This window comes from Vipera berus (genome assembly GCF_964194415.1).
Source record: "Vipera berus genome assembly, chromosome: 9".
NCBI classification, from domain to species: Eukaryota; Metazoa; Chordata; class Lepidosauria; order Squamata; family Viperidae; genus Vipera; species Vipera berus.
This window is the reverse complement of record NC_138212.1, coordinates 5,512,166-5,527,732: the sequence shown is the minus strand read 5'-3', so window position 1 is coordinate 5,527,732 and position 15,567 is coordinate 5,512,166. Positions and strand designations below refer to the sequence as shown.

Sequence of the window (15,567 nt, the reverse complement as noted above, 5' to 3'; positions counted from 1 at the left end):
GGAACCAACAAACCAAACGATGCGGGTTTGCATCACCATGAAGGAAATCCCAACAGCCTTGTATTCTTAACGCCCGCAGTGCAAAACACGTTAAAACAAACCAAGGGCAAAAAAAAAAAAAAAGTTGACACCTGCCTTAAAGTTGCCAAGGACGAGGAAACCCCGCCCTGAGGACTAGCCGCTTCTGGAAGCAAGGACGTTTCCAAGGGGTGGGGGGGGGAGAGAAGCTGATGTGGCCGCGGTGCGAACTTTTCATCACTTCCCCTCTCTTCCTGACTCCTTCATTCCGCCGCTGCTGCGTCACTCTCCGAAACTTCTCTAAAAAAATAAATAATAATAAAAAAAGAGGGACGTTTTTCTGCAAGTGATGCCCGGGGTGGGGCCGGGCCGGGCCAGCTGGAGGAGGGGGGTGGATTTCAAACATAAGCAGAGCGCGAGAAGGAAGGAACCGCAGTGTCTTTTTTCTCTCTCTCTCTCCCCTCTCGGGCTGCAAGAATTGGTCCCAAGACCCATTCGCTTTGCGGATTTACCAGCCTGCTCCTACATCGTTCCCGGTCATCTTCTGCATCCCGAACCGATGAAGTGCTTTTGGACCGGCGTTTTGTTCTCCTTGGTGGCGACAGACGGTAAAAGCGGGTGGGAGAGAGAGAAAGAGGAAGAAAATTAAAAAGAGGAACGGGTGGCGGTGGGATGCGAACGCTTCTGTGTATCGTCTTTTGTGCAAAGGTTGTAAACGAAAGCCGGATCTGCCCCTAATGAGTTTCGCTCCGGAGCTTTCAAAATTTCACTTTTTTTTAATGATCTGGGGGAGTGGGGGAAAAAAAACAACAACCCATCCGGCTGATTTCAGGGCAGGTCGGAGGCAGGGGAGAAACCAGCCGCACCAACAGGCTGAAAAACAGCTTTTATCCATGGGCTGTTAGGTTTTTGAACGGGAAATAATTTTTTTTTATAAATTTTATGCATAATTGACTTGCGAGGCCGGTGTGTTGTGCAATTAGTTCACATGGTGTAATAAGATGGAGGGTTTGTGTCACTGTAAGTTGGGGGGGTGGGGGCACGAAGGGAGGCTCAGCCAATCTCAATGTATACATGGTTGTACTTTGACAATAAAGGTTCGTTCTCTCCTAAAGAGAAGCAGAATTGTAGTTTTCTTTCCCCCCCCCCATCCTTGTCTCTTTATTCTCAATGGGAAGTAGTTCTCATTGCTTACCGTTAGGATTTGGATTGCAGAAATGCACATGGCCGCTAGAGAGCAGCGCAGAGTTGGCACTTTTGTGCCTCCTTGCCTGCTCCCCTAGTGGCTGTTGAGATTATGGCAGGGGAAAGAAAGGTGGTTTTTTTCTAATCTTGAGAGCAGAGGTCTTCAGGTATTTGATAGAAGAAAAATTAAGGCGCAAGACACTAACCCTGCAGTCTTAGGCTGTTGTAAGTTGCCTGGTTTATTTATTTATTTATTTATTTATTTATTTATTTATTTATTTATTTATTTATTTATTTATTTATTTATTTATTTATTTATTTATTTATGTTGTTTTAAAACATTAAATGTTTATTTAACGAAACAATGAACAACTCAACAGCGATCAAGCACCGACTGATTTGGTTTTTTTAGGACAATGCAAAAGGCAAACATTAGCAGCTAAAAATAATTGATCGCTCACTTCCCCCCCTTTCCCATACAATTTATAGATGGCTAGAAAATCTGAAACCTTGGCAACTTTAAGAGATATGGACATCCCCAGCAAACATGGCTGAGAGGGAAAAAATAAACAAAACTCTGATCTGGTGCCTTTCCAAAAATGGAAAGGATTTATGAATTTCGATCTGCCTGAGTCTTTTCAGAAAATCCCAAATACTAGGGCTGCACTTAGCAAATCATGGATAATGGCCTCGTGTGGTGATGTAAAAAATGGATCCCAGCCTCCTGAATTCCTCTTGTAACTCTAGAGGCCTGCAAAGTGGGAGGGCCAAATATGTTTGCCGTTGTATTTTTGTTTTGTATTATTTTATTTTACCTGGTTGGCATTGTGGGCATTAAGAGACCAGGCTGATCAGCTGCAAACTGGCATTTCTTCAAGATAACAAAACTTGCATCATAAAATCACCAATGCAAAATCCACTCCTGAAATACTTACGTGAGACATCACGAAAATGAGATAAAGGGAGCTGAACTGGTGTGACATTGTGATGCCTATTTCATTGTTTGCTGATCTCCTTTTCCCACAGTTGCCCACCTAAGGAATAAAAAGGTGTCTTAATCTTTTTAAAGCACCCATTTCATCCATACCCCCAAATAAAAATGGCTCAATGGTAGTAACTATGAGAGGGATTTTGGAGTCCTAGTGGACAGTCACTTGAATATGAGCCAGCCGTGTGTTGCAGCTGCCAAAAAGGCCAACACAGTTCTAGGCTGCATTAACACAGGGATAGAATCAAGATCACGTGAAGTGTTAATACCACTTTATAATGCCTTGGTAAGGCCACACCTGGAATACTGCATCCAGTTTTGGTCACCACGATGTACAAAATTTGTTGAGACTCTAGAAAGAGTACAGAGAAGAGCAACAAAGATGATTAGGGGACTGGAGGCTAAAACATATGAAAGGAATGCAGGAATTGGGTATGTCTAGTTTAATGAAAAGAAGGAGGAGGGGTGACATGATAGCAGTCTTCCAATATCTCAGTGGTTGCCCCAAAGAACGGGGAGGGGGTGTTCAATCTATTTTTCAAAATACCTGAAGGCAGAACGAGAAGCAACGGATGGAAACTAATCAAGGAGAGAAGCAACCTGGAACTAGGAAGAAATTTCCTAACGGTTAGAACAATTAACCAGGGGAACAAATTGCCTCCAGAAGTTGTGAATGTTTTAACACTGGCCATTTTTTATGAAGAGATTGGACAACCCTTTGTCTGAAATGGTATAGGGTTTCCTGCCTGAGCAGGGGGTTGGACTAGATGACCTCCAAGGTCCCTTCCAACTCGGTTTTTCTGTTACTTTTCTAACAGTTGTTGCCCTTCAGTGCTACTCATGCAGTGGAAACAGCGACTGCCGGGAAACAGAAACATGTAAAGAGCACCAGAAGATGTGCAAGACCACCATCATGACCATAATAAATCGTAAGTTTTTTGGGAGATGGGGAAGGGTGGGCCCTGAGAGGGAAAAGAGGGTGGGAGAGAAAGAGTGAATTATTTTTTTTATTTATTTATTTTATTTTATTACATTTATATACCGCCCTTTCCCGAAAGACTCAGGGCGGTTTACAGGGTGATTAAAAAACCAAAATACAAAAGTTAAAACAAATTTTAAAAGAAATTATATGTGTCCCTGTCTAAATAAAACCCCAGTTAAAATAAGGTTAATCCTCAGCCTGGGCCAGAGAGCTTGAAGAGCCAGGTCTTCAGGTCCCGGCGGAATGAACGGAGGTCGGGGGCAGTCCTCAGCTCCACTGGCCGCTGGTTCCAGAGGGCAGGCGCCCCCACTGAGAAGGCCCTATCCCTGGGTGTTTCCCGCCGGCAATCTTTTACCGGCGGTACCCTGAGAAGACCCTCCCTGTGGGAGCGCACTGGACGAAGGGAGCTTGATGCCGGCAGCAGGTGTTCCCTCAAATAGCCCGGACCCAAGCCATGTAGGGCTTTATAGGTAATAACCAGCACCTTGAATTTCACCCGGAGGGCAACCGGAAGCCAATGCAGCTCGCGGAGTAGAGGTGTTACATGGGAGTATCGGGAAACCCCCATCACAACTCGCGCGGCCACATTCTGCACCAGCTGAAGCCTCCGAGTGGTCTTCAAGGGCAGCCCCATGTAGAGAGCGTTGCAGTAGTCTAAACGGGAATGGGTCATTTAAGCTCCTATCGGCTTAAATGACCCATGGCTGATCCAGGCTGGATAGAAAAAACAGAATAACAATGGTGGAAGGGACCTTGGAGGTCTCTTTTAGCCCAACCTCCAGCTCAAGCTGGAAACTCTATACCGTTTCAGACCCATGGTCGTCCAATCTCTTCTTAAAATATAGACAGAGAATCTAGCTCTATGGCCAGATCTTTTTCTGTCTGATGGGAATCTAGACCAGATCTTTGCAAAGCCTAAAAACACCCATTTCATCCCTAAGGCCAGATCTTTGCTTGGCCTTGGATCAGCACAACCCCTCAGCACCTCCTTACTCGGAGGAAAAGATGGAGTTTGCCGGAGCATGCAGAGTCTTATTGTGCTGAGGTAACCGAGGAGTAAATACAGTAAACAGTGGTTTGCATTAAATTGAGGTTTATATTACACTATATCTACAAAGATACACTAGAAATAAAATATATACACGTGGTGAAACAGCAAACTCCAATGCACAGCAATTACAGCAGGAAAACGGACAAGAGTGACAAACTCCAGGAAAAAACTTCCCTTTTATACTCAGCCTCTTAAAGGCACAGACACGGACGCTGCTGAGTCATTCCTAATCTTGCAGCATCCTATCATCGCATCATCCACATTACATTACATCTGTACATAAGCTGTTTAGCTGTTAAATTATTATCCTGACACAGTTGCTTTATCCCACTTATGGATCCGTTGCAAATGCACTTCCACCATGTTTTCCAGCTTTAAATCCAAAGCGGCTGTTTTCCAATGCAACTCATCTTCAACCCTTCCGAATGGAGGGTCTCCAGCACGGGCACCCCACTGCCTAGGGGGCTATGAGATCACCAACACATTTCATCAACAGTAGCAGCTCCCTCCCCCACCCCAAAGACGTTCTCATAGCAATATTTAAGAAGGTTGTGAATTTTATGTTCTCAAGTGAGAGATAGGAAGAATCCACATTAAAAATGGGCAGTTTTGTATGTTTGAGCTGGCAAGCCTGACATGCAGTGGTGGGATTCAGCCAGTTCACACCACTTCGGCAAAACCGGTAGCTAATTTTTGTTGCCCAGGCCCAGAATGGACTTCTGGAAGCGGCATCCATACAGAGAACCGGTTGTCCACATATTTGAATCCCACAACTCCTTCCTTCCTTCCTTCCTTCCTTCCTTCCTTCCTTCCTTCCTTCCTTCCTTCCTTCCTTCCTTCCTTCCTTCCTTCCTTCCTTCCTTCCTTCCTTCCTTCCTATGGTAGGATTCAGGCAGTTTACACCAGTTCAGCAGAACCGGTAGCTAATTTTTTGTTGGTCAAGCCCAGAATGGACTTCCGGAAGTGACATCCACACAGAGAACTGGTTGTTCACATATTTGAATCCCACAACTCCTTCCTTCCTTCCTTCCTTCCTTCCTTCCTTCCTTCCTTCCTTCCTTCCTTCCTTCCTTCCTTCCTTCCTTCCTTCCTTCCTTCCTATGGTAGGATTCAGGCAGTTTACACCAGTTCAGCAGAACCGGTAGCTAATTTTTTGTTGGTCAAGCCCAGAATGGACTTCCGGAAGTGACATCCACACAGAGAACTGGTTGTTCACCTATTTGAATCCCACCACTGCTGTCACAGCTAGAGTTGTGTATCTGCCTTTCTCTTCCCCCGTTGTCCTGCAGAACACAAGATCTCCCCCTACTTCCTCAAGGGTTGTGACGTAAGCGGAAAGCCAAATAATTCCATCTCACATCTTCTGGGCCATCGATTTGTGTTTCTGGCAGAGGAACATTGTGAAAGCGATCTGTGCAACCGAGGTGTTCCCAAGGAAGTACCCAGGGGTATGTATATATTTGAGCATACCGGAGCTTTATTTAGGGACCGATACTGTCAAGAGTGATTCGCCTTTTCATCTAGATTTTCTCTTTTGCTCATATCTTGACAATGGAGCTCAAAACTGGGAGGGATAATGTCTAGGCCAGGAGTAGGCAACCTTGGCTCTTTTATGACTCGTGGACTTCAACTCCCAGAATTCCTGAGCTGGCTCAGGAATTCTGGGAGTTGAAGTCCACGAGTCATAAAAGAGCCAAGGTTGCCTACCCCTGGTCTAGGCAACGGAGAGCCCAAGGCCAGCTCAAAGGGGTTTTACGACATGCTGTGATGCCTAGACATTCTGGCATAATAATATTGATTAACGTGTGCAAGTATATACAAAGACTCATTCACTGTTTCAACGGTTTGCTGTTTTTCTCCTGGGCAGTCAGGGATATGATCCGTGTCCGAGGCCACAACGAAAACATCCTGAGTTGCTATTCTTGTACAGCTGCTGATAACACTTGTAACAACTCCAGCCTCACACGGATGAATTGTTTCTGGCCCCAGGAAAAGTGCGTGGATATCACCTCCTTGACAGATCCAGAAGGTGAGTCCCTGGCTTCTTGCGAAGTGCCATTTCTTGGCTGCTTCTTCCTCTGATCTCCTCGTTTCATGCAGGAAATCATTTTATTCATTTTACCTTTTTTGCCTTTTAATTTTACATTTACCCTTCAGCTCCTATCGGCTTAAATCCCAGAGATCCTCTGAATAACTGGATAATTTCAAGCTTCCTGTGCTTGCCTGTTCAATATGTCCACAAACTTACTGGAACCTCTAGGTCTAAAAAAGTGATCTGTGGGGAACCATTTTAAACAAATCCAATCTATATGCATTTAATAAATAAATAAAATGCACAGGTAGCCCTTGAGTTACAACGGACCCCCAAATTTTTGTTGCTAAGCAAGACAGTTGCTAAGCGCCATTTTGCAACCTTTCTTGCCACCATTCTTGTGCGAATGACTGCGGTTGTTAAGTTAGTAACCTGGCCGTTAAGTGAATCTGGCTCCCCCATAGACTTTGCTTGTCAAGAGGTCACAAAAGGGGATCACGTGACCCTGGGCACTGCAACAGTTTTAAGTACATGCCAGTTGCCAAGCCTCTGAATTTTGATCATGTGACCATGGGGATGCTGCAATGGTCATAAGTGTGAAAAGCGGTCAAGTCATTTTTTTCAGTGCTGTTGTAACGTCAAACAGTCACTAAATGAATGATTGTAAGTCAAGGGCTACTTGTAATTTATTACGAGTCTAGCTTTGGCAACCCATTTGTTGCAGCATATATGGCAGAAAGGCTGAGTTCAACATTTAGATCCAGGAAATAAATGCACACACACACACACACACACACACACACACACACACACACATACACACACACACACTTTAATGGATCAAAAAAATTTTTTTGTGCAATACTGTATCTCATTTATTTATTCACTCATTTTATATAGCTGCCCATCTCACTTTTACACTATTCTAGGTGGATTACAGTAAAATAAATAAAATGGACAATATTAAAAAAAAACACCCAGTAGCTGGCATTACCCAATTATGTATCCATACAGCCAGGCTTTCTAATTATTAGTAGACAATAATAGCACTATTTTCTAAACCTTGGTTATTGGCTGGGGAATTCTGGGAGTCGAAGTCCATATATCTTCGCGGGACCAATGTTGAGAAACACTGGTTTAGACACAGACTATGCAAAATATATTTAAGCAGGATTTACCCCACCCAGAAAGCTACAAAACGGACCAAAATTAAAGCTAACCAGGCTTTGCATGTTTGTAAGTGGAGCTGTTGCAATTAACCAAATGGAAAGGAATGGGCAAATATAGCCCAAGCAAAATGTATTTAGGGATCTCTGTGAATTCGTAGCAACCTTTAAAAAATGTTCAAATTTCCAGTAGTTTAAAGGATAACTTAATGGTGTAGCATTCACCTCCCATCCACCCACCCCACCAAATAAATATATTGTGTAATAATTAGCATTTTACTCCCCCATTCTCAGAATGGTGTGATGCCTACTAAGGCGATGAAATAGCTCACAGCCAGCACTATTGTGCCGAATAATAAAGTCATTTCTTTGCCCTCTGTATGCGGGGATTAAAATTAGCATTTCACTCCCCCGTTCTCAAAACTGTGGTGTTCTTGTTTGGGCTGATGGGTTCTTGTAAGAAGGTAAACCAACTCTCCCAGCTTTACTGTGCAGAATAATACATATTTTTTTTGCCATAAAAGGCGCGACAATTTTACATTTCAAATTTTATTTATTTTTTTATTTATTTTTATTACATTTATATCCCGCCCTTCTCCGAAGACTCAGGGCGGCTTACAAGCTTTAGCAGTAGCCTTCATTCTATGTATATGCCTGCTTGTTAGGGCTTTCACACACCCCCCAAGCGGCATTATTACAAAGTCAGCTTAATTGCCCCCAACAATCTGGGTCCTCATTTTACCTACCTCGGAAGGATGGAAGGCTGAGTCAACCTTGAGCCTGGTGGGACTCGAACCTGCACTAATGGCAGGCAGCTGGTGTTACTTAGGGAGGCATTAGCCCACTGCTCCACCAAGGCCAGTGTTTCTCAACCTTCGATTTAAGATGTATGGACTTCAATTCCCAGAACAGCCCAGCCAGCAATGCTGACTGGGGAATTCTGGGAGTTGTATCCACACATCTTAAAATGGCAAAGGTTGAGAAACACTGCTCAAGAGGCAATTTGGCAATTTTAAGACCTGTGGACTTCAACTCCCAGAATCCCCCAGCCAGTGTGGGGAATCTCTAGAGCAGGGGTCCCCAACCCCAGGTCTGTGGACCGGTACCAGGCCGCGGCATGCCAGCAACCGGTCCCCACAAACAAGCAAAGCCCCATCTGGGATGCAGGCATCACACAAAACCACACTTTCCGGTCCATGGAAAAACCTTTCTCCACAGAACCGGTCCCTGGTGCCCAAAAGGTTGGGAGGGACCTCCGGTCTAGAGGATCCCTTTGAATTCTTATAAATGATTAAGGATCCCAAAGACCTTTGGTTTACATGGGTTATATCGATTAATATGTACTGTATTACAAATTAAACCTGAGAATGATTATTTATTTATTGGATTCTCCAGGTCCCCTGAAAGTTTCTTGGAGATTCCCAGTTTGAGAAACCCTGGTATAGAGATCTATGGAGATTCTCAATCACCTGGGTCATGGTTGACTGAAAGGTGCTTTTCAAAGAAAAAAAAGTCCAGTTGCCTCTTGAAAAGCACCTTTGGGACCAGCAACCTAGAACTAAGGAGAAATTTCCTGGCAGTGAGAAGAATTAAACCAGTGGAACGACTTGCCTCCAGAAGTTGTGAGTGCTCCAACACTGGAGGTTTTGAAGAAGAGATTGGACAGCCATTTGCCTGAAATGGAATAGGGTCTTCTACTTGAGCAAGGGGTTGGACTAGACCAGGGGTAGGCAACCTTGGCTCTTTTATGACTCGTGGACTTCAACTCCCAGAATTCCTGAGCCAGCATGGCTCAGTATGGAAACCTCTCCCTTTCCCCTCAGCATGGCTGGCTCAGGAATTCTGGGAGTTGAAGTCCACGAGTCATAAAGCGGCCTAGGCCAGGGGTAGGCAACCTTGGCTCTTTTATGACTCGTGGACTTCAACTCCCAGAATTCCTGAGCCAGCATGGCTCAGCATGGAAACCTCTCCCTTTCCCCTCAGCATGGCTGGCTCAGGAATTCTGGGAGTTGAAGTCCACCAGTCATAAAGCGGCCTAGGCCAGGGGTAGGCAACCTTGGCTCTTTTATGACTCGTGGACTTCAACTCCCAGAATTCCTGAGCCAGCATGGCTCAGCATGGAAACCTCTCCCTTTCCCCTCAGCATGGCTGGCTCAGGAATTCTGGGAGTTGAAGTCCACCAGTCATAAAGCGGCCTAGGCCAGGGGTAGGCAACCTTGGCTCTTTTATGACTCGTGGACTTCAACTCCCAGAATTCCTGAGCCTGCATGGCTCAGCATGGAAACCTCTCCCTTTCCCCTCAGCATGGCTGACTCAGGAATTCTGGGAGTCGAAGTCCACAAGTCATAAAAGAGCCAAGGTTGCCTACTCCTGGACTAGACACTAGAAGACCTTCAAGGTCCCTTCCAACTTTGTTATTCTGTTGTTCCGTTAGTTAGGGAATCTCAACTCATGGAACAGGCTGCCCCCTGGAGGCCAAAAACACATTTACACCATTATTTTTCCATCCCACCTGTAGAATTTCCCAAGGACCAAGAACGTATCAAGGGCTGTGGCCAGCTTTCCCACTGCCAGGATGCTCTGGGCTTCCAAAACCACAAGAGTTTCTACATGATCAACTGTTGTAACTCCAGCTGGTGTAACAACGACGTGCATGGTAGGTCATCATCACAACATTGTTTTTGAGTGGTAAAAGAGGTTTTAACTAACTGTTGGGGAATGGTCTTTGCCAATCCTTCCATTCCCCACCAATCACTTAGAACTGAAGATGCTTCTTGGATGAGAAGTGAGATGTTTTCGAGGAAAAAAAATCTGGAAATTCCAGTTGCCTTTTGGAAAAAGGACATTTGGGACTTTGGCATGTTGTGCATTTGTTGTTAGTTGCGAAATCGTGTCCGACCTATCGCGACCCCCAGGCCTTCCTGTCTTCTACCATCTTCTGGAGTCCATTTAAGCTCACACCTACTGCTTCAGTGACTCCATCCAGCCACCTCATTCTCTGTCGTCCCCTTCTTCTCTTGCCCTCAATCTTTCCCAGCATTAGGCTCTTCTCCAATGAGTCCTTCCTTCTCATTAGGTGGCCAAAGTCTTTGAGTTTCAACTTCAGGATCTGGCCTTCTAAGGAGCAGTGAGGGTTGATCTCCTCTAGGACTGACCAGTTTGATCACCTTGCAGTCCAAGGGACTTGCAGAAGTCTTCTCCAGCACCACAGTTCAAAGGCCTAAATTCTTTGGCGCTCAGCCTTTCTTATGGTCCAACTTTCACAGCCATACATTGCAGCTGGGAAGACCATAGCCTTGACTATACGCACTTTTGTTGGCAGGGTGATGTCTCTGCTTTTTAGTGTGCTGTGTAGAATGTTGTGCATACCCAACCAATTATGGTATATTCCATTGTCATGGGCAGCAACACTTTGCTTAATACAGGAGGGGAACCAATTCACAGAGTTTGCCTCTATTTGCAGATTACAAGCAGGCTCCCTTGCCCTTCAACGGGGTCACGTGCCACAGCTGCGAAGGAAACACTACTCACGGTTGTGCCCCAGATAACATCAGAACGGTGCAATGCCGAGGCCCCATGACTAAGTGCCTAGAAGCCTCGGGAATCCACGGTGAGTCAGTCGTGGACAAATTCCTCTTGCTCCCTCTCCAAGGTGGTTAAGTGTTAATCTGCAGAGTGAGAGCAAGGAGAAAGGTTTAGAAATAAATTTACAGAAATCCTGAGCCCATGGCAGATGGACTAAGAGTTTCAAGCTGGCTTCAGAGTGGGGCCAGTGCTCATCTCCGTTTCAAAGCCGAAGAGCCAGCGCTTGTCCGAGGACGTCTCCGTGATCATGTGGCCGGCATGACTAGACGCCAAAGGCGCACGGAACGCTGTTACCTTCCCACCGTAGTGGTCCCTATTTTTCTACTTGCATTTTTACGTGCTTTCGAACTGCTAGGTTGGCAGAAGCTGGGACGAGTAACAGGCGCTCACTCTGTTACGCGGCACTCGGGATTCGACCCGCCAAACTGCCGATCTTCTGATCGACAACCTCAGTGTCCTAACCCACTGAGCCACCACATCCCTTAGATATATATGTATATATATGTTCCTGTAACCACTGAATGAGCTGTCTATAGTCATCTGAAGAGCAAAGATTCATGAGTTCAGTTCAAGGGTTTAAAAGCCCTAGAACAGCACTTCTCAGCCATGGCAACTTTTAAGATGGGTGGACCTCAACTCCCAGAATTCTCCAGACAGCCATGCTGGCTGGAGAATCCTGGGAGCTGAAGTCCATCCATCTTAAAGTTGGCTGGCTGGAGAATCCTGGGAAGTGAAGTCCACTCATCTTAAAGTTGCCATGGTTGAGAAAGGCTGCCCTAGAATAACCTCTGAGTATCGACGTCTGCCAAATCCCATACTGGATGAAACTGGTTATGTAGCCTCTGCCTCCTTGTGGTCAGCAGAACTGGGGTCATGACATAATGTAACATCTGTCTCTCTCCCCTTGAGCATTTAAGGGGAAATGAACGATATGTACCATTCAGATATCTTCTGCTTCCTACGTTATATTGTACGGTCGTATCCTTCCATGGTAGGGGGACGCGGTGGCTCAGTGGGTTAGGATGCTGAGCTTGTCGATCAGAAGGTCGGCAGTTTGGCGGGTCGAATCCCGAGTGCCGCGTAGCAGAGTGAGCGCCTGTTACTCGTCCCAGCTTCTGCCAACCTAGCAGTTCGAAAGCACGTAAAAAATGCAAGTAGAAAAATAGGGACCACTCCGGTGGGCAGGTAACAGCGTTCCGTGCGCCTTTGGCGTCTAGTCATGCCGGCCACATGACCACGGAGACGTCCTCGGACAAGCGCTGGCTCTTCGGCTTTGAAACGGAGATGAGCACCGGCCCCTAGAGTCGGAAACGACTAGCACACGTGTGCGGGGGAACCTTTACCTTTACCTTATCCTTCCATGGTATGGTCCAAATGGGAAAGGAAGCCTCAGTTTCTCTTTTGCTTTCTCCCTCATTCAGGCATCTCTGGCAACAATTCAACCATCAAAGGCTGTGCTTCCCCATCCTGGTGCGACAGTCCCTATACCTCCATCTACAAGAACCTGGGCAGCCTAGAGACCCGCTGCTGTGCTAATAATCTGTGCAACAGCTGGATCATCGATGGACAGCTGAAACCATCTCCAAGGAGCCAAGCCAGCCACCTCACCTTGGCCCAACACACTCTTATTTCAACGAGTCTTCTGCTTTTTATAGTTTTTCTCCTTTCTTAAGAAAACTCAAGGACCTAGAACTGTGGCCTTTGGTACTCTCCCCAGTATTTAATGCAGCTGGGAATAACTAGGGGGGTTCCTGCTGAGCACCCCTACTTATGCACACCATATACCTCACGCCATTAAAGAGACCACCATCCCTACCAAACCAGGGGTGAAGAGACCACAGTCTACCATACGTGTTCCAAGCACTCATGAGCCTCTGCATCTTCTCTCCCCTCCCTTTTCCAAAACACTCATTACCCAAGCTATCCATGCGTACTTGAGAGTATTTATTTTTTTTCTTGACTAAACACAGGTAGTCCTCGACGTGCGACCACAGGTGAGGTCAACCTTCCTGTGGCTAAGCGAGACCTTTTGTTAAGTGAGTTTTGCCCCGTTTTGCCACTTTTCTTGCCACGTTTGTTAAGGGAATCCCTTGCCGATCTTAAGTTACGTCCCGCCGGCTTCCCCAGTGACTTTGCTTGCCAGAAGGTTGCAAAGCAGGATCACATGACCCCGGAACACTGCAAGTGTCGTAAATATGACTCAGTCGCCAAGCGTCTGAATTTTGATCCTAGGACCCCGGGGGATGCTACCACGGGTCGTTAAAGTGTGAAAAATGGTCGGTGAGTCCCTTTCTTTTCAGTGCCGTTGTAAATTTGAACGCTCACTAAATGAACTGTTGTAAGTCGAGGACGACCTGTGAGATGACCAGCAGCCAGGTCAGCATGGATAGCTTGGTGAGAATTAGGTTACGTGTTGTAAAAGAAGGCTAGTGTCTAGGAAGCTTCACGCTTTGTGTTATCTTAGGTTTCCGCTCAACAGGAGCAACGAATGTAAGTTAAGGCTGCTGAATTACAGCAAAGGTGCTGGACACCCTTCTTGTGGGGGAAATCCTTATTTTTCATAGCCCGCTGAATAGGACACCATGAAATTCCACATTCCTTTTTATTTATACCTTCTTGGTGCTGTGAAGGACTCTTGTAAGCTAAATCCGTGAAGATTTAGACTTGTGGTCTTTTAAAATCTGGGTGGGGCACTAAAGAGCCAGCCCTGCCTTACCTACGAAGTGTGACTCATTCTTGACACCAAGAACTTACACAAGAAGCAACTATTTTCCTCTTTTAGAAGTTTATTAGCCGTACGGAACGGTTTCTTCCTGTTATTTTATTTTATCTATCTATTTATGTCAATAAAATATTTTTATAACGTTCAAAATGTATCCTTGTGGGCTTACTAAATTTTAATCTAGTTAGCACTACGGACAATTGCGCTTTCTAGATGGAAGACGAGAAAGGGATTTAGATGCCAAAGTACCAATAAAGGAGAATACTTGTAGATTAGGGTTGAAACGAGGGGCCCTCGCTGCTCTCTGAGCTTGGCGGTTTTCTTGCAGCCATTTCATGACCCAACTAGGTAACATCATCCGTGCCAGATGGAGGAGGGAGGGGAGGGGGAGGGGGAGGAAACCACTACGAGTGTGGAGTCCTTGTCCTCTGAGTTTGCTTGTTTTGTTGCAGACATTTCATAAACCCAAATTAAGTGACATCGTCAGTGCTAGTCAGATGCCAAAGTTTTCCCTTTCCCATGAGAGTGAGTGAAGAAAACCCACTTGTTTTTCCCCAAGAATTTCTACTGTGCTGATGTGACATGTAAGATCAGAGGCCCTGAAAGGTCTTGTCAGTACCATCCTTTTGATCTGTGAGAGTCCCTACTTTCACCAGCCCAGCACACTCTGGTTTTGCAACCCTCACTGATAATCAAGGGATCCTCAGATGTCATTTCAACCAACTGTCCAATCTTAATAACACTTTTTTTGGAGGTGGGGGGGTGAGGATGGGGTGGAAATATCTCTACGCATGGGATGGGGTTAGAAAAACACTTATTTAGGCTTCTCCACTTCGGGTATCCTCCAGCGGTGAAGACTTCAACTCCCAGAATTCCTCAGCCAATATGGAATTATGGGATTTGAAGTTGGTACCCCTGGAAAGCACCTAAGGTTTTAGAACAACTGCACTGTTGATCTTTGGGTATAAGAATCCGACTTGCACTACCATGCAAGTCAATCAAATTGTCCTACTTCAGACACCTTATGCAAAGACCCAGTTCTGGGAAAGACAGGAGGAAAGAGAAGAAGAAGGAGGAGGAGGAGGAGGAGGAGGGTGTGCAGAGGGTCAGCTGAAAGGGGGTGTGGTCGCAGTTACAGTGGTGATGAGCAGAAGTGATAAGACCAGCTTTAGGGATAGATCATCGTGGAGATAATCTATGTGGTCCCTAAGAATCAGCAGTGACTTTATGCAGGATCCAATCTGGGTCAGCCACCAGGACCAAAGGTTTTATCTTCCGAGCAACGGTCAACGCTCAAAAGTGTGAAAAGCAGTCATAAGTCACTTTTTCAGTGCCGTTGTACCTAGATTAACTATTTTGTAAGTCAAGGACTGACTTACCTGTACAGTCCTTATTTGGGAAACTTAAATGAGTGCAATGCTACCATTATGCCACTAGAGGGCACACCTTTCATGTGGCTATTTGTTCCATGAATATACTTAGGTTGGTATCTGAACACAGATCTTTTTAAAACATGAATGTTTAGTGCTAGTCCATGTATGATAAGCCATAGCTAAATAAATAAATTTAGCTTATCTTTTTATTGTACACATTCTAAAAGTATATGTTTGAATAGAATAGAATAGAATAGAATAGAATAGAATAGAATAGAATAGAATAGAATAGAATAGAACAGAACAGAACAGAACAGAACAGAATAGAATAGAATAGAATAGAATAGAATAGAATAGAATATCTTTATTGTCACTGTGTAATTCACAATGAAATTAAGTACTGTCCACAGTGCACACTACCCACAAGTAAAAACCAGAAATAAGAACATACATTATATGCACACA

At 45.2% G+C, this 15,567-nt stretch overlaps 1 protein-coding gene across 1 annotated transcript; it reads left to right on the top strand.

Annotated features, from left to right (window-relative positions):
* Nucleotides 1-326: 326 nt before the first annotated feature.
* Nucleotides 327-13,879, top strand: LOC308672516 (urokinase plasminogen activator surface receptor-like). The gene is made up of 7 exons (XM_081335508.1): nt 327-626; nt 3,010-3,120; nt 5,514-5,672; nt 6,092-6,253; nt 9,941-10,078; nt 10,886-11,032; nt 12,429-13,879. Exons 1-7 carry the CDS (start codon nt 368-370, stop codon nt 12,677-12,679), a joined length of 1,227 nt encoding a protein of 408 aa, XP_081191634.1. The 5' UTR covers nt 327-367; the 3' UTR covers nt 12,680-13,879.
* Nucleotides 13,880-15,567: the final 1,688 nt, after the last annotated feature.

What these genes read in the sequence shown, in the direction of transcription:
- LOC308672516 (XM_081335508.1), top strand. Translation starts at nt 368, where the DNA reads ATGCCCGGGGTGGGGCCGGGCCGGGCCAGCTGGAGGAGGGGGGTGGAT. An exon ending in CATCATGACCATAATAAATC is followed by an intron (nt 3,121 to 5,513) that starts GTAAGTTTTTTG and finishes GTTGTCCTGCAG; the next exon opens with AACACAAGATCTCCCCCTAC. An exon ending in TCCCAAGGAAGTACCCAGGG is followed by an intron (nt 5,673 to 6,091) that starts GTATGTATATAT and finishes TCTCCTGGGCAG; the next exon opens with TCAGGGATATGATCCGTGTC.